The sequence below is a fragment of the Oncorhynchus mykiss genome, chromosome 25 (assembly GCF_057628025.1).
Source record: "Oncorhynchus mykiss isolate SJ-2025 chromosome 25, ASM5762802v1, whole genome shotgun sequence".
Taxonomy (NCBI): domain Eukaryota; kingdom Metazoa; phylum Chordata; class Actinopteri; order Salmoniformes; family Salmonidae; genus Oncorhynchus; species Oncorhynchus mykiss.
The window spans coordinates 68691282-68714100 of NC_143046.1; the positions used below are offsets into that span (position 1 = coordinate 68691282).

At 41.4% G+C, this 22819-nt stretch overlaps 1 protein-coding gene across 1 annotated transcript; it reads right to left on the bottom strand.

Moving 5' to 3' along the window:
* Positions 1-87: 87 nt before the first annotated feature.
* On the bottom strand, positions 88-22240 carry LOC110505631 (sacsin). Its single transcript, XM_021584972.3, has 8 exons — positions 21406-22240; positions 21156-21200; positions 20853-20940; positions 20508-20619; positions 13589-13735; positions 11918-13355; positions 11554-11642; positions 88-11435 (listed from the first exon to the last, which is right to left on the bottom strand). Exons 2-8 carry the CDS (start codon positions 21179-21181, stop codon positions 415-417), a joined length of 12921 nt encoding a protein of 4306 aa, XP_021440647.3. The 5' UTR covers positions 21182-21200; positions 21406-22240; the 3' UTR covers positions 88-414.
* Between the last annotated feature and the right edge of the window lie 579 nt (positions 22241-22819).

The following is a 22819-nucleotide window of genomic DNA, read 5'->3' on the forward strand; positions in this document are numbered from 1 at the left end:
GAACCTTAAACTACTTGTAATTGGAAATGCATGATCTCTGAGGTACTTGACCTCTAATATTGTCATGTGTCAGAGAGGATGCAGAGAGAGAATGATATATCTTTATTAAATCATGTTTATTTTTGACATTTATTATAACCTATATCTTCAACATAAAAAAGTGGAAAAACCTGTTACTGTATTTTTGTGAGCATTTAACAATAATATGGTTATCTTTTTAATTGATTCTTCAAAGGAATTATTGAACCACTATGTGTATAACATACTCTCAGTAAAGCATAAGATCACAACATGAAAGTTACATGTAGCATTTCTAAATCAAGTGAAATAGCCTTTAGCATTTCTAAATTAACTGGGTGTCATGTTTTTGTTTTCTGTCAATGCCCAATTGCAATATGTAAGCGATGTCTTTAATCAATGAATATATATTTCTATTTTGCACAGAAGCTTTGATGCCATGTCCAGCACCTCTGATTCGTTCTCATACTTGAACATCTGATTGGGAATGTGTGGTGATGGGTGGTAGTTTGGGTATTGAGTGGTCTTGGGGTCGACTCCCAGCTGTTTCAGTTTGCTCACAATGTTGGGTAGAGTGTCTAACTGGGGGCTGTAGCGAGACACCCGCTCAGCTAGGCTGGAGATGGAGCTGTCTTTGCAATGATTTCCATGTCTTTTGTACTCTGCTGCCACCAGAGCCTTCTCCACAGCCTGATGTACCTTGAACAGAGTCCACTCTGTGGTCTTGCCTCCTGTGTCGTTGTCAGCAGCGGCTAGGTCACACTGTGCTTGTCTCAGCCAGCGCTCAGCCTCTGCTCGGTTGGGTTGTGGTACATTTCCATGATGTGTCCAGAAGTTGTATCTAGTATTGTGTCCCCTGTAGAACCTCTCTCTCCCACACTGGTGGCGATGAGCTTCTTGGTTCCACTGGTTGTAGAAGTTTCTGAAATTTGTGTTCCACTGCTGTGAGGATGGGTTCCCCGTCCTGTGTGAGGATGGTTTCCCCGTCCTGCCGTTTTCAAGATCCTCAATTCTGTTTTTCAGATACTTGAATGCCTCCGTGGCTAGCTGTTGGCAGTCTGGGTTTTTGTCAGGGTGCCACCTCAGGTAGAGGCGTCTGATGGCCTTGAACCGCTCCTCTGCAGACAGAATCCAAATCTCTGCCAGACATTTGTCTATTTCTTTTTTGGCTTCTTCCAGAGACTGTGGTGAGGTCTTTGTGGATGAAGACCGCTGCACAGATTCTCCCAGTTGTACCAGTTCCATGCACGTTGCTCCAGTGGAAGAGTATGAGAAAGGCTTCTTTTCCCGTTTAAATTGGTAGAGATCAAGGGCACTGACTTCTATGACTTCATCTTTCCCAATCTGTATTTTGTATCTGTAGGGACTCTGTCCTGATTGGCCAGATGGCACACACAGCTGTTCCACTATAACTGCATAGCAACAATGCTCCTCCTCTGCCGTATTCTTAAAGCCAACATATTCCCCAGATTCATAGTTGTTGAGGAAGCTCATGTCCAGGGCATCATGCCACTCTTCAGGAACAGGACTTCCTGGTTCTGGTGGCCCTTTCATGGAGTCCTCAGTATCAGCACTGTCATGGATTCCATTCTGTTCTAGAGTTGTCTTGACGTCCTTCATGCTATCACACGAAAGAAGGTGTCCTAGAACTAGCAGGAGATTTGAGCCAAGAATGTTATTAAGAAGGGCATTAATCTCTTTAGTCAGTCTCATGATGATCTCACTCTTCACTTTGTGGGCCTGGTCGTCATTGTGTTTCAGGTAGAAGGTACAACCTTGCTGGCCCTTTTTTACGTACACCTGTGTGACAGCAGTGGTGTCACTCAGTACCTCCTGGCCAAGTTGAAGCACTGTTTCAAGGCTGTTGCAGCAGGTGATCTCAATGCCGCCAAAGGTTTTCTGACACATGGTGGCAGCATCGCCTTGTGATATCTTGCCCTGACACTGCTCTCTGATGAGACATACTAGACCATGCATGAAGGGAGCTGAGGATAGGTGTGCCCCAAACCATCCGCTGAACTCGCAGCCCTCCCCGTACTCACACAGTTGCATGTTGGATTCCACCACATTCTCTACTGTAATCTGAGAGAGCATTTTGGGTTGTATCTCCAGGGGCAACAACTGCATCATTTTACAATGTTCATACATGTCGTTTTCTAAATGGCAATTGCTCAGTTTCTCCAGGAGTTTCAATTTGTCTTTAATGGCACCCTCCAATCTGCTAACCTTGAAGACTGTGTCATTGAAATACAGTGAGGCTGAAGGGTACAGTCTGCCATCGGTTGAAGGTAGATACAAGGTCTTGGGAATTTCTGAGGTCAACTGATTTTCTTGCAATTTGATGATCAGATGAAAAAGCTGCTCCACAGCTCGCTTGACAGTTTTCTCCTGATTTGGCTGAAGGGTCTGCTTGTCGGTGGAATCTGCATGGATTTCTTGTAGAACATTGCAGTACTGCTCTGCAGTAGGCTCGTCTTTGACGCCAATTTTCTTGAAGAATTCTGCAAACCTGACATCCTTTGGAGGAATGCAGTACAAGTACGGCCTGAACTCCATACAATGAAGCAGTATCAGAGCTGTTTGCTTGCTCTTTACAAGTGCAGAATCTTCCTCCACAAGCACCACAGGGAGATCAGTCAACGGCTTGGGGTCAAACTCTATTGTTTGTAGATAGGTGTAAGATGTCCGGAACACTTCAGCTCGTGTTCCAACCAAGTCAGCAGTTTGGCATGGTGACTGACAGATGTTTCTGAGGTTCTCTGTCACACGTTCAGAAGGGGGTTGGTCAACTGCACCTGCTTCTCTAATCATTTGAATATGCTTTTCATCGCAGTTTCCTACGTGCAGTATTGGCATGGATGTCCAAATTAGGCATGGGTGGAGGACATCTTTTTCAATCAGACAACCTCTGATTGAAACTACAGTCCTCTTTCCTGCAAATGACTGGTGGTAGTTGCACAACCTCTTTTGAATTTCCACAGGAAAAACAAACTTGATGTCAGCAATCGTTTTCAGAAAGTCTGGTGCTAGCTTTTTGACATCTCTTTTGAAAATAGTTTCAAACAATGTAGACGACATCAGTTTCAGCCCTTTGAGGCTGGCAGTGCCTTTGGCATCCAATTCAATTCGATGAGCAAATTCAATTATTTCCTCATCTGACACAGTGCACTTCATTCCAAGTTCTTTGAGCAGTTTCCTTGCTTGACTCTTGAAAATGATGTTCCTTCTATTATGAAATTCATTCCAGAAGCTTTCTGGCACAAATCTTTCTTGCGGCAGCATCACCTTGTACAACGTCTGATTCTCATCAAAGAAGTAGGAGGCCATCTGCAGATTCCTATGGATGTCCCGAATGAATTTCACATTTTTCATTATAGAGATGATTTTGTCATGGTGCTGCTGATAGTCCTGTTTGAGTTGTAGTGACAACAACAGCTGGACAGAGTGGATCACTTGGTTGTTGTTTAGCTTGTGCAGGAAAGGCAGAATGAACTGGACATAGTACTCCAAATCACTTAATATCTTAATGCTCAGGTATTTTGACAAGCTCTCATTTACAATGTTGTATTCCAGGAAAATGTTGTTGTCATCTGCCATGTACACATCTGGAAAGCGTTCCCTGAACTCTGTGTTGAGGATGTATACATTTCTGGGTCCATCAATACGCTGCCGTCCACCCTGTATGGTTTCAAATAGTGGCAATGACTTGAGCTTTCTCTGGTAGTCCTGTTTGTTTTTAGATGAGCATATCCCAGACTGTAGGACATTTTGAAGTGTCTTCAACTCATCATCTGAAAGATGCTGAAATTCTGAATGTTCCAGCTGGTGGACTTGGTCTAACACAGCACTGCGGTCGCTTGTCCTCAAGAGCTCAGGGAGTAGATGTTGATGCAGATGCCTGTTCACTTCTTGGAAGAATGTAAGGTCCAGTTTCATGAGACCAAGTTTCATGAGAATTAATATAATTTCTTCTTTTGAAAACAGAATCACACTGGACATCTTCCTCATTGTTTGTAGAACATATTTGTTGTTTAGTCTTGGGCACACAACAGGCAACATAGGGCAGTCAGAGAACAGCTCCTTGATGGCTATCAGAGCCTGGTTACCATCTCCATTTGGTGAAGCTGTAGCATGTATGTGATAACTAAAGAATTTCCATAGTTCTTTCAGCCATGAGTGTATTATCTGGTTTGGTACATGTAGCCTGCAGTGTGGATCGGTTTCACAGTTTTGAAGGAGGTGCAGAAGTATAGGTTTCAAATACTTTGCTGCGACTGGAATTGTCAATTCTTTAAGAAAGTTCCCATCTTGTAGAACCTGAAAATGTTTGGTGTTGGTTATGAAATCAGCAAAATCCTCATGATGTCCATGGAACATTCTGTAAAATGTTGACAGAAGCTTGGGAGAGTCAGGGTCAAACACTCTAAGAATCTGGTCTTGAGTGAGAAGCAGTGGAAGTCCGGTGACTGAACTGGAACTCTTCCTGTTAGCATCTTTTTTAAGTCTACTGTCTGAACTGGAACTGTCCTCACTAACTACAACATTTTTGATACAGTACTCCAAGAGAATGGAGCATCTCTCTTTGTCTCTGATCAAAGTCTGGCCAATGGGTAGAGGTAAATCCATTTCAGTGTGAGTTGGATCATTCAGTGGTTTCTTCCTCAGGTAGTTACCCACTGTCAAAGGACTGACTATTCTCACTTCAATCCCAGCCGATTTGAAGCTGGTCCATATTTCCACCATTTTTCTGGATGAAGGAACCAACTGCATTCCAAGATCATCTAAAATAGAAACAATAGATCTATTTTCTTTGTTCAAATGAGGTGCATCACTTGGTTCCGTCTTGCTCACACTAGACCACTCAACAGTGTACTCTGTTATTGACATGTGTTGAACTTGTCGAGTTGAGCCGTGTAGCACTGGAATAAGGTCAAGTTTTCTGTCATTGACTGACCTGTACACTTCATGAATCATTTCATGCCAATCTTGGCCAGTGTCTTTGGAGATGGTGGGGAAGAAACACAAGTATGAGCTATCAAGGACTGAATCAATATGTATGGAATTGACTTTCACTTTCTTTAGGTCACAACGGATGTAATTGAGAAGGTCAGCATACAATGGGGCAATGACATTCAATTTCAGGGACTCATTCCAATCTATCTTCAGACTTTTTCCATCTTCTTTCCAGAAACCCCGTCTGGAGGAATCTACCTCAAAGTTCCCGTTGACATGGACTGGAAGTCCAGTTTTACCAGGCAAGGGCAGGGAGCAGAATGCTTGTCCAATGAAGTCATCCTGTTTAGGCAGAGAGCTTGTGCTGATAATTTTTCCTCTGTCTCTAGGCTGAGAGCTTACACATGCTGCCAAAGCTGCCTGGGGAACTCTGCCAGTCTGTCCTTCCATATCAGTGTTTACTTTAAAAGAGCCAAACTGCTCTGCAATGATCCACTGGCTTTGCCTTTTACCAGATGATGAAATCTTGACACTGTAAATGGCTTCCTGTGGTGTTTGTCCGTGGGACAGCAGCGACTGTTGTACGTGGTTTTGAAAAGAAACCCATTCTGCAATGCTCTTCTCATGTATACTTTTTTCAATCGAGAAAGTAGTCTTGAGCTTTCCTGTGCCTGGGTTGATTTCATGAAACTGGATTTTCCTGATGTTCTTCAAGAACATTATCAATCCCTCAGGGTCTTCACAGAGAGCTGAGGACAGTTCTGCCATATCTTCGACACTGACCCCATTGTCGGATATTTCTGAGGTTTTTGCCATGGCACCAGTCCTGATAGGCAACCTAAACATGGTGCCTTCTTTAAGAGAGAATTCTTTTGGGAGAAATGTATTGTAAACATCAATGAAGGTGTTCTTACATTCCTCTTCCCATAAGATTTTGACACCTGGTGATTCTCGTGATGCTTCAACATACTTCAGATTGGGATCAGATATGCAGAGCCATTTGTCACCGGTTAGGATCGAAGGACAGTCAGTCAGGTGGTAGACTGAGTTAAACCCAAGTCCATATTTTCCGGTTTTCCCTGGAATGTTGTGCTTTCCACCTTCTCCCAGCTGCTGAATACCGTGCAGATCAGCAGGAGAAAACACCTGGTTGTTGTACACACACAGTGCCGGGCCCTGAAGTGGATTCCATCTCTGTCCAAATGTTTTCTCTGTGCTGTGCTGTCTTTTGTCCCAAACAAAGTGAATTTCTGTGGCCTCTGCATCATCAGCATTTTGGATGAGTTCTTTCAGGATGTCCTTCTTCGAGGGATAAGCTGAGATTATGTTTTTAATGCGAACTGTCAGTTTCTCACGTTGTCCAAACTCTTCAGCAAATGGTGAGAAGTTCTCCACTGAATGCTTTAGCAGTGTGTGATGTCTTGTTGTAATCACCCCAAAATGAAGTGCAACGGCACGAGATATTTTTGCATGGCACAAAGTGACATCTTCTGACACTTCCATCCAGGGGCTGTCATTGAAATACAGCTGGTTAGATGGCTGCAAAACACACATTTCATCAGGTATGAGACAGTCATCATGTTTTTCATCTTTGGCCTCATATAATCCCCTTTGGACTATTGTCAGACAAATTTCTAGATCATTATTGGAAAGTGGGCTGATGCCATAGGCTTGGCTGAGTTTCTTCAGTACACCATGAAACTGTTCTGATGTGAATTGTTTTTGGATGCATAGACATTTCCAGAGATTCTTGAAACTGGAGAAGGCAGTTGGAAGCACATGAAGATAAGGTTTAGCATCAAATTCCTCATTTTTAGCCACAGACTTTACATCCACAAACCTGTCTTCAACAAGGATAAAGGGGAATGAGTGTGCCCTCTCAAAAATGGCAGTCAATTCCTTCTCATCATACAGCCATCTGTTCAAAAAGCTGTAGCAATTATGGGCTGTGTTGAAGAGCGTCTGTTTGTCACATGTTTCCGAGTGCTTGGATGATTCTTGTAGCTGCTGAAGCACTGTCTCGAGTGATGGGCTTTCACAAACTCCCAGTATGCATAGCACTGCATCGTCACTGTGTATTTTCAGATTTAAAGAGTCTACCACAGACTGTGTCATGTCAACTAGATGGCGACATCTGTCACTGTAAATGTCAGTAGGCTTTTGAAGTCTGACTATTCCATCCTTCACTGCTCCACCCTTCCCTGCGTATGTAATAACTGGAGGACATGCTGGAATGAACACGGTGTTTCTCAGAGTCTCCCAGTGAGGCGAGGCTTCATCCTTTAGGGAGTCCCTCATCAGCTCCAGGATGCACTGGAGTTGCTTGTATGCTTTGCCTTTGTCTTTTTGCCAGATTTTGTCAATGGTCTCTGCTCTTTCTGTGATGTCCTCCAAAGGGAGCTGGTCACTCAGCATCCCCAGTTCTGACAGACGTTGAATCCTTTTAGGGGAATGAAAGTCATTTTTGGTTCCACCGAGGAACCGTCCTTCCTCTTGCTCAAACAAGTGTGCCACTTTTCCAGAAGTATTCACAAGTTTTTTGATGTACTGAAGTTTTCCACTTTTCTTTGTAGGAATGCATGGGTAGCTCCTTAGTAGAATGTCAATGGCATCGTCCTTCAGGTCAATAGCATGCAACACAAGAGCATTCCTACTCTTCTGGTCCATATTGTTCAGGTTGTTGAATACCACTTCTTGGTAAAATGCTTCCCAGTCAAATGTTCTCTGCTGGAGAATCTCATCTAAACCGGTCTGTATGAAACTCTGTCTCACCCACAAAGGCAGAGGAACAACAAGATAAGATGTGTTTGAATTGCTTTTACACACCTTCATTGCAAGCTCTCCAACAGCTTTGTCCTCTTGAATATTTGGGTGCAGAAATCTGGCTTTGTCCATTGAGCACCAGTTTTCCCCATCACTGAAGAGCTTCAGAGGTTTGCCAGAGAAGTGCTGACTGACGACCAAGTAAAATGTATCAACCAAGGGTTTGAAGGGTTTGTTCACGTTCTCTCCATTAGGCCAAAAGGTATAGTACTGATAACGTTGAAGGGTTCCATTTCTTGACATGTTCTTCAACACTAGCAGTGTACTGACATATGCGGTTGTAACAGCATCCTGAAGGAGAGCTCTATTCCAGTCGTATTTCACACCACTCTCCCACAGACCTCTCCGATTAGAGGTCACAGCAAAGGATCCGTTCAGGTTCACTGGGAGCCCTGTGGCAACAGAGAGAGGGAGGAAGCAGAACGCCTGGCCAACCAGGTTGGTTTCTCCAGGGACCCATTTCCCTGTCTTTGGTTCTTTGTTTAAAGGTACAGCAACACCTCCGATTGGCAAGGAGAGCTTATTATCTCTCTGGACCATTTGTAAAGAATTCTTTGTCCCAAAGCAATTGTATAGGAGCCAGAACTGGACATCAGATCCATCACAATGTTGTTGCGTTAGTTCAGCTATGTTGGCTTTATGGCAGTCAATGACCTCTTGGCATTTCACATCACGCTTCATCAGACATTTCAGAGCATCATTCTGTAATATTCCTAGAGGAGTGTCCTCTGGAATCTTGATTGTGCTCACAACCTTTTTGGTGGCAGTGAAAATATTCTCTATCTGGTCGTCTTGAGGAGGAGTGGAAGCATCAACCGGAAGGTTTTGAAGAGATACAGTGTTGATGTTCTTCAGAAAGAGGAGGTGAGTTTGTGAGTTGTTTGTCAGGTCCTGTTGAAATGTCACTATGTCATCTCTGTCATACACATTTCTGCTGATTTCTGACTTGACAGCCTCCTCTTGTGTTCTGAAAGGTAGTTTAATGAGCGTGCCCGGGTAGAATTTCTGAGTGCTGTCTCTTGAAAGATTGCAATTAAAAATCTGCTCATATGGTCTGAATTGACCAGGAAACCTGTGCAGAAGCTGCTCCCGAGACAAGTTGAGCTTGATACCAGGAGTTGCTTTGGTTTGTATGTGCTTTTGCAGGTGTGTAACATTTGGATCAAGTATCAGAAGCTTGTTGCCACTGAGGATTGAGGGAATATCAGTCACATGGTACACCGCATTAAATCCAAGTCCAAATTTCCCTATTTTTTCCACCTGGTTTTCCTTTGAGGCAGATCCGAGTTTGACAATGTTTTCCCAGTCATCCTCTGTGAACAGCCCGTTATTGAAGGCCCAGAGACACGGTCCCTGACAGAGAACCATGCCTTGGTCTATGAGGCTGTCAGCAGGGTCTTTGTGGTTCCTGAAATCCACCATGAACTTACAGGTGTTTGCCCCAGCATCTTCTGCATTCTGAATTAGCTCTTTGAAGATGTCATTTTCTTCATCATACTCCTTCAGAATGTTCTTAATCCTCAGAGTTATGGGCTCCGACTGCCCACACTGTTCTATTCCAATGAACTCTGGGCGCAGGATCCGGGTGCTGAGGAAAGGGATGTTCAGCCACTGTGCCGTCGCCGGTGGAATCTCCTCGTGGATGACATGAATCTCATCCTGGTCATTCTGTAGATCCTCCAGACCATCCCTGCTTATATCACAAAACACTGTCTTTGACAATGGTTGCAGGGTAAATCTCTGACTCCCTGCCATGACCGGCACAGGGATATTGTCCCTGACTCTCTTCTTCTCTCTCCACATCCAGTTCAGAATGGCTATTGACACTTTCAGCTCTGAGGATTTTCCAAAAGATTGGGGTCTTTTTTCAATGGTCTGTTTGATGTCATGAAGGATGTCCTCTATTTCTTTCTCTGAGAGTGATGTCTTCACTCCAAACTCTGTCAGCAACTTTTTGTATGGAAGAAATTCGTCTAGCACCTTCTCAATGTACGAGCTCAGATCCAAATCAGGTGGGTAGTCCAAGACTACATCGTGAGGAAAAACAAAATGATTGTGTATCCACAGCCAAGGTATGACTCTTTTGTTCATCACTTCCCTGACCTCACAGATGTGATCTTGCATGTATTTGTAAATGCTATGCAGCTTGGTTTTAAACTGCACGTCTTTATCTGGATCGGTCATTGCCTTGGCCACAGCTGCCAATGCTGACAGATTCTCCACAACCTTCTCAGCAGGAGGTAGGCGTAGCAGACCAAGTTTGCTGCTTACTTTCTGACTAAAGTCTCCTGTAAGAGGCATGACATGCCCTACAATGCCATTGTACTCTGAATGTCGTATCTCCTCTAGCTTGTAGAAACTTTTCCCCCTAGTATTTTCTTTTGTGATGTAAGGATTCTCACAAGGGACCCACTGCAGCTGTGATAAGTGCTGCAGCTGCTGATGTGAGAATTGGGAAAGCAGGTCATTGCGATTCAATAATCTTTGAAGTGCTTCTGCTTTTTTGAAAGCCTTTTGTGAATGAACATGTAATTTATCAATATGGGTGCCAACATGCAACACGTTGTCTGCTGAGACGTCAGTTTCCTTTGTCTGCAATCCAAGACGTATTAAGCTGTCAAGCTTCTCTGGAGTATTTGTGAACACTGCTGGAGGAAAGAATTCTCTTTCAAAAAGAACTTTGAAGACTTCATTGTTTGGATCAAAAATACTGGAGGTCTTCTTCAGCTCTCCATCTATTTCGATAAAGCTCAAATCTTGGCATTTTTTGTACAAGGTCCCATTCTGTGAGAAGAGGATACTACCATGCTGTAATATCCAGGTCATAATTCCCTCTCTCTCTTGTTTCTTGAAATACTTCTTCTCAACTCCATCAATCAAATGAACGGCCACCTGAGCAGTATTCAAGAGATCAATCTTGAGCAACAATAGGAGCCTGCGATCAGCCTCAGTTGCACACCGGACAATGGAATCCGGCATTGGGAGCTCTGTGGGGAGAGCTGGGGTGGAACCCAAAACCACTGCCTGCTTGTATTGGGTGGGAACATATTCTCCGGCCATTGATTGGAAGAGAGGCATCTTTGAGAGCAGGTCTCTCTCATGGACTGTGAGAGAATCCAGAGTAGAGAGGTAGGCTTTGAGTTCCTCTTTCTCATGGTAAGGAGCAGACCTGATTCCACTGATGACCTGACTAGCAGCTAAGTTCATGAACACCTGTAGAGTGTTCTGTGGCGATGGTGGTAGTACGTACGAGTCAAGATCTTGGTGTTTCAGGCATTTGTCTCTGTTAACGACTGTTCCCCCAACCCTCTTCATGACTTCCTTTATTTTGTCTGGTAAGATGGATTGCATGCTTTTCTGAAAAATCATGGTTGGATTCTGTTGTAGTCTTGCAAGTATGACAGAATGGCTAGTATCGTGTAGTGGTTCGATGGGTATCAGTGGCATGCCTTCAAACCGTCTCAGATCTATGCAGTGAGTGTTGAGACATTTCCAGAACTCTCTGAGCCATTTCAATGGTGGGTGCTGAGCACTCCCTACCTCCCAGGTGACATGACCTGTCTGATTCCAGTCCTTTGGGAGAGTCTTCTTGGCAAATGTAGCCACAACTTCCACATCTACATTGAATAGTTTGAATATATCTAAAAAGATGGAGATATGAAAATAATAGCCATGTGACAAACATGCAGGTATTTGCAATTCTACATGATATCCAAAACCTTTCATTGTTAAATATAATTGTACAATGTATTCTCTTACTTGTTGCAGCTAGTTGCTTCAAATGTTGGATGCTAGTGGTGCTGAGATCATCAGGCAGAAACAGGTCTTTGCAACCTGGCAGCAATACTCTGTATGAAGAGAATACTTACTTGTAAATTATTAATGGAGAAAGGGAATGGATGAAAAATATGAAAAATACTATAATGTATACAGGGATGGAATTTAAGGATTTTTCGCATGGGCCAGCCGGGATAGAAGACTACAATGTCTAATAGCCCAGACGGAGAGCGAAGGGTCCAAAATCTATGCAGTGTGGTATTTAAGAAGACACATTTCTGGCATATTTTCTACTAGCCCTGTCTAGCTTTATTTCCATACCTGACTAAGACAATTAAGAACTTACCTTGGAAATGTGTCATTGTCAATGAGAGTGATGTCCTTCTCTTCATTTGTGAATGTCTTGAAAGTCCCGTCACTGAGAGGCAGCATCTTCAGACCCCTGAGGTCGTGGTAATTCTCATCAGTCAAGATGTACTGCAGCAGAGACAGTTTGTCATTGTTGGAGAGATTAGACACAACACCTCTGCGGAGAACACCCCTTACAAGAGCTGGAGTCACCCATTTCAGTGTGTCTGGGTCTGGGAAGGCCAGCTGGACAGCTCTGGAGACATGATCTGGGAAGATGACAAGTTTTTCTCCACCTGCAATCAAGGCCCTGGTCACGGCAGCCATCATTTCAGGCGGCATGGTGTCGTCGGATGGGCACACAGCCACGGCGGGAGAAACAAACTGTCTTTCGTCTTCAGCTAGAGAGAAGATGGCAGTATTCTGTTTGAGTAGACGTTGTAGAATGTCTTCAGCAATTCCATGCCACTTGTCTTTGTGTTTGGTCTGACTGAGGTCTGGCCAGATGTTGTACACATATGAGACGGGGAGTGTGGAGCTCTTGGCTAGGTTGGTGGCATCCTGCAGCATCAGGAGGTATGTGTGAGGGAGGACCTCCTTCACCAGCAGCTCATTCCACTTCGCAGCTTCATCATACTTCTGGTCTTCCTCCTGCCATTTGATGTGTCTCCTGTTGTCAGTGAGGCCAAAGCAGGCGTTCACATGGACTGGGTAGCCAGTCTTGTTGGAGTCATTGTTTGGGAGGGGCAGGAAGACACTCAGTCTGCCATCAGTCAGGACACTCGCCTGGCTACACTGGAATGCCAAGTCAACTTGAGGGCGGAAACTCAGCTTCTTGGCCAGTAAATCTAGCTCTGGAACATTTCCCTCTTTCATGCAGCATGTTGTCACAAGCCACTTGGTTTTTGTCTGCTTCTTGCCTTCGGAAGTAGAGGTGATGGTTTTGAAGCAGGTTGATCCATCAATGTTTGACTCGTTCCTTGTCTTCAGACTCAGATCAACTGTGGGACTTGAGGTCACTGTAAGCCGGACATTAACAAACCCTTTGGTGTTGATGTGCTGCAGGGAGACTGATGACACATTCCTCAGGAACAGAGTGCTTATGTCTGCATCCGCAAGGAAACTGTCGAAAAGCTGAACTACTTTATTGGAGTCATACAGGTTGTCTGAGATCTCTGAGGCCTCACTGCGTAAAGGAAACCTAAAGAGTGTCCCTTTAAAGTGCTGCTCCTCCTGGATGATATCCTTCCACCTTTGGCCACTGACTAGTTTGACAACGTCTCTGAATGGTTGGAACTGATCTTGCAGATTCAGTAGAGTTTCCTTGTCTTCCTCTTCCTCCAGAGACCACCGGAAGCCTCCAATTCGCTCCCCAAAGAGCTTCTCTTGGGGGTCCAGGAAGCCCAAGTACTTGGAACTGAATATGGATGGCACATCTAGAAATGATCAATATTACTGAGTGTGAATAAAATGCTGTAATGTAATGAAAAGCTGGCTATGAAGAGAAATTAAAATGTAGCAATGGGCGGTATGACTACATTTACAGTATACCGGTATAGATCCATGTGCTGTGATATGGATTTTGGCATATCAAGCAGACCTTGTGATATAGCTAGCGCATGTTCATGGTTAGATTCTTTCATTGTGATAATAATACTCTGAGGTTCACCTGTTATGTGGTAGACAGAGTTGAATCCGATCCCAAACCTGCCAACTTTATTTGGGTCGTTGCGTTTGACGCTCCGGCCGGTGGTCTGGATCCCCTGCCAGTCCTCTGCTGTGAACTCTGCATTGTTGAAGGCATACAGAGCAGGACCTGCTCACAGACACAACAACGTTCATGAAAATCAGTAGTATAATTAATCAGGCTGTAATATTCAATTCATTGGTATACACAGCCTGAAGCTAATGCCTGATAAATCATGTAAATGTTCCTTACAAGCCAGAATGTTCAATAAAATGACATTTACACTTACTCTACCGATTTATCTGTGTGGTTTGTCCTTCAGCTACTCAAAATTTGCATCTGAATCTGAATAAAGGTATATAGTTTGGTTTGGCACAGAGGTCAAATTATATTGGATATTCGGGTTTCTCTTGCTATTGAACCAAGCATGCCATGACAATGACAAAATGTATATTCTGAATCAGGAGGGTGGAGAACAATAATTTTTTGTGTTCATCTTTTTATTTAAAATATTTTCTGGAGAATCCTGCATGGAATTCTGGGGAAAGGCTGTTTGCTGATCAAGCTCTGTGACAATTTTGGCCTAAATTTGAACTTCACGAGTTAAAAGTACATATTTGACCTTCTAAATCGGACTGGCAATGAGTCAGGATAAGTATTCAAATGAAAGACGGCATCAAAGAGAAGATACTCCACTATGTTCACCGTGTTTAAGTCGCTAACTGAGCCCAACTCCACGAGTTGGTAGAGGCTGCCATCACAGCCGAAACAGAGATGGCGGAGGTTCATCTCTCATGGCAAAACTGAAGTTATTTCAATGAGAAACAGCCACCTCACTTGACAAGATGCAAACCTCTATCGATTGCATGAAGACTACTCTAGAGAAAAAATGGGATGACCCACATTGAAAAAAAGAGGAACATGACAAAAAGCTAATACAACAAAACCAGGCTATTAACTACCTGATGGGCCAAGTAGAGGTATTGTAAAAAAAAAAGTACAGTTGGAATAATATTCAAATGTTTGGGCTCGAAACCAATGCAGAAAAGGGGCAGAGAGCCCACAGAACGGCACCTGCAGCCCAGAGTAGGCCCGGAGCGAAGGACACACAGAGGCCCAGCTCTATCATCGTGCGCCTTCTCAACTTCTAAATGAAACAGGAGATAATGCAGCTGTTGAGAACCAACGGAAAACTATTCTACAAGGACAAGCACATATCTATCTCTCTAAAAAAACATCACATACTCTCTGATGTTCCCTGCGAAGCTGCACCTCACCCATGAGAGCAACCCACATCTTTGATTCTGTACCAGATGCCGAGTCTTTCCTGCACCTCATTGGGATTATACCACCTTCCAGACCGAGGACAGGGTCTGAAAAAATATGCCCACTATGTGGAAAACTCCCAGGAGGAGTGAGACAGAAGAACTCAAGGCCCAAGAAGTAGCTCAAATCTACCACAGAACATTGTCCAGTCCACACTGACTATTGAAGCGACCCCTTCTTCTTAAGGACTTGAAACTATTTGAATTGATGCTCATAATTGGGAGTTTAATGCTGGAATAATTCATCAATCTTTGACGTACAGTGTGTCAGGATGATAAAGTATTATTTCATCTGGAAAAAACAGAATAGCCTGCTTTCCTCATTCCCACCTTCTCTTTTAGTAGGCTATAGGGTAAAGATTATTTATTTGTATTCATTTTTTAAAACGTTTTATGGCAATTCCATATAGGCTACCACAGTAGGTTACTGAAAATATTAGCCTAACATTTGCTGATTATTTATTGATTTAGACAATGCTTTTGGATTCCATTTCATTTCCAGTATTTAACCCTTACTGTTTAGGACAGTCTGCTTTGGAATGAGAGACAATTACTATGCCTGCCCGCATATGCTTTAATTAATTTATTTTGCGTTCTGTTTTCTTATAGCCTAATATTATTTGAGTTGGAAGCAACCGTTCCCTGTTAAAGAAGCCAGGTAAGGACCGACTAGACTGTGGTTCCCATTGATCAGTAAGTACAAATTGGGACAGTAAAATCAATGAGGTAGTAACAAAATTATTCAAACCAGGTTCATTAAAGGACGTCACTCAACGTCGAATATAAGACGACTTCTGAATATTATCAATTACTCTAAGACCCAACTCAAACACACAGTTATGCTGTCTCTCGATGCTGAAAAGGCATTTGACCTCGTTGACTGGTCTTTCTTTTAGCAACGTTAAAAAAGTTTGGTTTTGGGGAGTGCGTTTTGAAATGGATAGTTAATATATTCATGTCCAAAAGCATCTGTTATAACGAATGGGAATATGTCGCATTCCTTTTCTCTACAATGAGGAAATCGTGAAGGAGATTCTCTATTGCCACTGTTATTTGCCCTTACCCTCTGGTGGAAGCTATTCGAATTGCCATTCACAAGATATCTCTATATACAGATGATGTCATCCTGTACTTGAGGCTGAGACAACAATTCCAAATATATAAAAATGAATAGGTGCTACATCAGGCTATAAAATTAACGTTGGTAAAACTATTGCAATGATGACATTTGGTGATGCACCCTTGAGTATCAAAGGCAACTACGCATTTAAGTGGACTGATACAAGCATGCCTTACTTGTCTTAATATTACGTCAGACTATTTGAAACTATATGCTTTCAACTACACTGTGATTAGTAAAATCACTGAAGATCTAGACCGCTGGATGCCCCTCTATATATCTCTAGCAGGTCGGGTTGCTTCAGTGAAAATGAATGTCTTACCAAGACTGCTTTATCTGTTTTCAATGCTTCCTCTTAAAACTCCCGCTAAAACCTTAACTAGCCTAAATGCAGCAATAGGCAAATTTTAATGGCAAAATAAGAAGGCTCCTATTAGTTATAAAAAAAACTACAGTTGTTCAAAAAATTGGGTGGGCTTGGCCTCCCTAACCTTAAATCATATTACTGGGCGGTGCAACTTAATCACATAGCATCATGGATTCAACAACCAAAGGATTTGTCATGGCTTGAAATTGAGAGTCAATATTGTGATATGCCTTTACATTGTATTCTCTTTATAGCAGACCCTATTTCTATTGACAGGGATAAACAAAACCCAAGTATTCCTCTTACATTGAAGACATGGAGGGAGGTTCAACACCAATATTAAATGAGTAATGACTCACCTATATTCCACAACCCAGCCTTTCTTCCTGCTACTATGTCCCAAGGATTTAGGGACTGGGAAAAGAGATGGCTTTGTAGTCTCTCAACTATTCAAAGGCTCAATTTTTAAATCATTTCAAGAAATCCAGGAGGAATTCATTGTATGCCAAACAACATCCGCAACATCCGCTGAAATGGCAGAGCGCGAAATTCAAAAATATTTTCGAAATATTTAACTTTCATACATTCACAAGTGCAATACACCAAATTAAAGCTTAACTTCTTGTTAATCTAGCCATCGTGTCCGATTTCAAACAGCAAAAGCACACCATACGATTATGTTAGGTCAGCGCCTAGTCACAAAAGATTTTACAGACATTTTCCAGCCAGAGAGAAGAGTCACAAAAAGCAGAAATAGAGATAAATGAATCACTAACCTTTGATGATCTTTATCAGATGGCACTCATAGACTTTGTTACACAATACATGTATGTTTTGTAACCGAACAAGGGAGAATCAATTCAAAGTACTACTTTGTTTTTATGAGCCCTGATAAACTTAATCAAATTAAAAAAGGAATATCCGCTACGTGTTGGAGGCAGTGTGGACGAATAGGTACTTTATTACTTATTTTGGCAATGTCCAAAAATCCAGTATTTTTGGTCTGAAATTCTCCATGTTATACAGGACATCACAGGTATTATTATTCAACCAGACCCATGTCATCTCCTTCTAGGTATTGTTCCTAGGAATACACTCCAATCCTCTCCACTTTAATTGATAGCTTATCTTTTAGCAGCAGCAAGGAAATGTGAAACAAAATGCTGGAAAAATGAACATGCACCCTCAAAAGATATGTGGTTAGGTCTATGTGGGGAACTTGCTGACATGGAGAGAATTACATAAATCTTGCAACATAGACAGTATAGGTATGAAGGTGTCTGGTCAGAGTTCCAGACATATCTTACTGGTCTTATTCTGTAATTTATTTTTGTTTGTTTCTGTTGTTTTTCTGTGGCTTTATCCAAATTGTATTCTTATTCAGACTCTTGAAATATTTACACTATTCAGCCTAAATGTAACCTTAACATGTGAATGTAATTACCCTCATTAAAGACAGCAAAGATATGTTGTGTATGTATGGCACATGTTCTTTGTGTGCTCTTGAAAATTAACACAATTTTCAGATTTAATCTTTTTAAAACGTTGAAAATTCTAAAAATAAACAAGTGTAGATTGTTCTCCATCCTCCCCTGATTCAAAAAATACCATTGTCATGCATTCATTGTCAAAGCAATCTTGAATATTCAATATTAAACAAACTTTACCTTGGTGGCTTTTGAGCAGTTGAAGGACAAACCACACAGACAACCGGTAAAGTGTGTTTAAATGTAATTTTATTCAACATTTCCTAGGTTTCCATCCAATTGGCGATAGATTTTCATGTGAATATTCTCAAATCTGCATAGAAAAAAATTGCTTGATGACACAGTGCACATAAAAGCACTTTTGCACTTACGCTTTCATGTACCAAAAATGTTTAAAGTTTTTTGTGTTTCCATCAAATGCTCAACTCTACCATGGTTTTGTTACAAAAACTTGTGATAAATAACATACTTGCTTATATGATGAGATACGGATAAAGATAATTAATTAATTAATTGGCAGCCAAGAACCGATCATCATGTCACCAGCATCATTCATATGATAGGGCCTAGCCTACCCTCAATATTTTTGGGAAATTTGCATGAAGCTCGTCACCGTGCAGTTACCCACCATAAGATAAACAGGTAAAACAGATTTCAGTTTTCCTGCATTAAAGTCCCCGGCCACTAGGAGCGCTGCTTCTGGGTGATCATTCTCTTGTTTGCTTATGGCTTTATACAGCTCGTTGAGTGCGGCCTAAGTGTCTGCATCGGTTTGTTGCGGTAAATAGACAGCTACAAAAAATATAGTTGAAAACTCTCTTGGTAAATAGTATCATCTACAGCTTATCATGAGGTACTCTACCTCAGGCAAGCAAAACCCTGATACTTCCTTAATATTACAGATCGCGCAACAGCTGTTGTTAAATGGATCCAACCTTTTTTTTCAATTTTCACCTAAAATGACATACCCAAATCTAACTGCCTGTAGCTCAGGACCAGAAGCAAGGATACGCATATTTTTGATTCCATTTGAAAGGAAACACTTTGAATTTTGTGGAAATGTGAAATTAATGTAGGAGAATATAACACATTAGATCTGGTAAAAGATAATACAAACAAAAAAAAACATGCGTTTTCTATATATTTTTTGTTCCATCTACAATCAGAAAGGAGTTTAGGTGTAATTTAGACTTTGGCCACCAGATGGCAGCAGTGTCTGTGCAAAGTTTCAGACTGATCCAGTGAAGCATTACATTACTACACAATATTTTGTATCAAGTCTGCCAGGAGTTTGCCAAAATGTGCCGAATTGGTCGATTCTTACCTTTGCCTCGATTCGGCAATCTCGTCCAGATCATCATGGCATTTGCAGTTCTTCATGATAGCCACATTAGCAGCTAATTACCATTTCATTTTTGGGGGTAAATACAGTGAATATATTGATAAAGGACCTTGTTCTAGAGAGATTTACACGGTTATCAAAACGTCACTTCAGGGCAAGCCTACACAAAACACAGCCCTTATTTGAAGTATTTCTAAAATCCCCTATGGGAAAAGTTAATGGATCAAAAATGATTTCAACTATTTCCCTGTTTAATCGCTAGGTTTTATGGGTATTATGACACCTCCACTGTGGGACTCTATTGAGGGCTTCCACCATGCTTTCACCATTTTAAAGTAGTCAACTGGGTGGGGATTCCTATGGTTTATAGCTTCAATGACATTGCCCATGCTGTCACAGAAGCCATGATGGCACAGATATAAAGATTAGTCCTCTATCTATCTCAATGGCTACAACATCATTGCTTGTAAATATTTGCGCATGAAAGCATTCCCACCGCAATTGTTGCATCATGTATTTCACAGACCCCCAAAAATATCCCACCATGTCTAACGTATTTATTTTGTCAACATTGAGACATTTTGTCGACAAATCTGATGTTTCCATAAGGTCTGTAGTGACTTTTCTTATGCTGCAGGTCATTCATCCGCATTAAATGGTTGGATGGAAACCTGGTTATTCTGGCTTGTACATTTACATGATTTTGCGAGCATTAGCTTCTGGCGGTAAATACCAATTAATTGTGTATCACAGCCTGATTATCAGAGTAAAACATCAGGACCTGCTCTCAGACACGACAACATTCATACAGATCAGGACCTACTCTCAAACAGGACAACAGTCAAAGTTTATCCCTCTTTTCAATGCTTTTGCTTCAATATTTGTTTTGAAACCAAATCAAAAGTGATGGGGCATTGCCACACCGGTTTTAACATTTTTGGAAAAATGCCAGCTCACCACACGTTTGCTGGTGGCACTGCATGAGCCAGGGCAAGCATGTTTCCTGATACTGTGACTACTTGTATTTTTTGCATTCAAGTATGATGATCAGGATCCTAATCAGTTCTGCACCTGATATTAATCTGGGCATGTTGCCTTCTGTTTTATGCCTTTTTTTCTCCAGATGTTGTGGTAGAAACCCTTTCTACATTTACTGTCTAATGTGGGGTTATTAAAATGAAATCAGAACACTTTCATAAACCCACTGTCAAACATCAATGTTATTAATTTTCAATCTTCGCAAATATGAAAGAACGGTACCTTGGTACTTCCCCAGGCCTTCAGTCTTGAGGCTCTGTCTGTCGTAGTATCTCTCATCATGGAGGAACACAACCTTCGACGCCCCAGCATCATCCGCATTCTGGATCAGCTCCTATAGTCACAGTACAGATAAGGATAGGGATGTTTACATAGGTGCCTTTAACTAACGTTTGCATAGTAAATTGGTCTATGGCCGACTTATACAAAACAAGATACTCACACCTCTCCTTTAAATGTAGTGGCTGTGATGATATTTAAGTTAGGTTTACATGTTGGTGATTTAGCAGACACTCTTTTCCAGAGCGATCAGATGACATTATTAATTGATTGATTAATCAAACTCACCTTTAATATCTGTCCTCCATCAGGGTACCTCCGCAGGATGTCCTTCAGGTAATCAATGAAAGGGGGAGCTGTTGCACCAAATGAATGTCTTAATAGAAACAGGTTGAAATGAAATAGTTGGATATTTTAGTTTTTACAGTATTGTTGAAAATGTAAACTCATGTAAACCTTCCATCTACTAAAATTCGGAATAAATGGTTTTAATTCTATAAACTCGTAAAATATAACTGACATTTCCACACACACCAAGCAACTACTTCAATTGGTTTAAAATAATTACACTGGTAAAAGTATTCTTCTTACCGTGTTATTCTCTTACTCAAACTCATCCTTCCACATCGTAGGATTCTACAGAAACCAATGAATTAATTATAATAATCAGGGTTATATGGCAGGACAAATATAACTGTACTAATCAGACAGAAAACTGTCACTAGTTCAGAAATGTAATAATCAATGTTCAAGTATCCTAGTCATAATTATAACCTATAAGTAAATGAAAATTATCATAAGAGATTTGTTGTATTTAAGATACATAAATTGATCAATTTACCTCAATCATTTCATGGAGTGTGAAGAATTCATCTGAAGCCACCTATGTCGTCAGACTAAATATTCTTAGTAGGCTAACGGTTTTATATGCCCAGCGTCTATCTGTCTATACGTATGAGCCTCTCCCCATTACCCATCCCTACCAGACTGTTCAACAGTTTCAGTTTATCAACATTTCCTCCACAGTGGTGAAATGAAACTTTACAGCCCATGTATCCTGTTCTGTCCGTCCAGAATCTGAATACCAAAGTTGTTTCGTTTTCATGCATTTCCGTGTATGAAACGAAACTTTGATCATGATGTGAATGTAATTCAAACAAGGGAGCCTGTGAAAGCCTATAGCGCGGCGACTCCGTAAAAACGCGCCACTTCGATACATGTGACTTTTCGTGACGCAAATCTCAGATATGCACAACTTCTAGTGATTAATTGTATTGCAAGCAAATATTGTTATTTTGAGGGAAATTGAGACGTTTGGTGGACCGGATTTATAATAATGGCTAATAAAAACATTTGAACATAGGCCTTATGATAAAACATGCATTTGCCATTGGTAAGGAGATCGCATAGCAGTTTGTAGCCTAATGTGTTTCTTTGAGTTTTATTGTAAAGGGCCTACATCAAAATCATATTTTCTGACATGACTGTTATATTCCCACTACACAACAAATATCAGGCTACAATTTATCTATCCATCGCTCATTCAGCTAAGCATGCTCGAAAGTAAATAGACCGGTAGCCTGGACAGTATGGGTAGGCTCCAGTATTGCTGTGAGATAGTTCAAGGTTTATTTCATCTCAGAGCCTATACCATGACAGGAGATCGAAACAAACATCTATTGACAAACAAAATATTGAACAACAATTAATATTTTGCACAGTATGGGCTGTAGCATTTACTTTTAAATTGTTTCTATATATAATCAATCATGCAGAATGCCAGGCCAGTGTTTGGCACTTGCTATAGGCGAAATGCATTTTTTGTTTGAAAGTCAATTGCAAAAAGATTAAAACATCCTACCAACACCTCTACAGAAATGTGCTAGAATTTGATGAATTAAGATACACCTAATTCCAACCTTTCCAAAATCATACAGCAAATTAGGACGTTTTATAACCATAAAATTAGAATTATGGGCGTTTTCCAGGCAGGGTAGCGCTCATTCACTAGTACACATTTATAATATGGTTCTGATTTATCAATGAAAACATGCTTATGTTGTGTGCGATAGTTTCATAAATCCCAATCATTTGTGTGGCAAGCAAATCCTAGAATCTTCACTTGACGGAATTTAGTAAGACATTTATGTACGTTTCATAAATAATTCCGCAGGTGCCCAACATGATGACGTGCTGGTTTGGAGTGAAACGCCACCCTCCCTGCTATAATGTGCACTTTGTCACCTAAAAACATT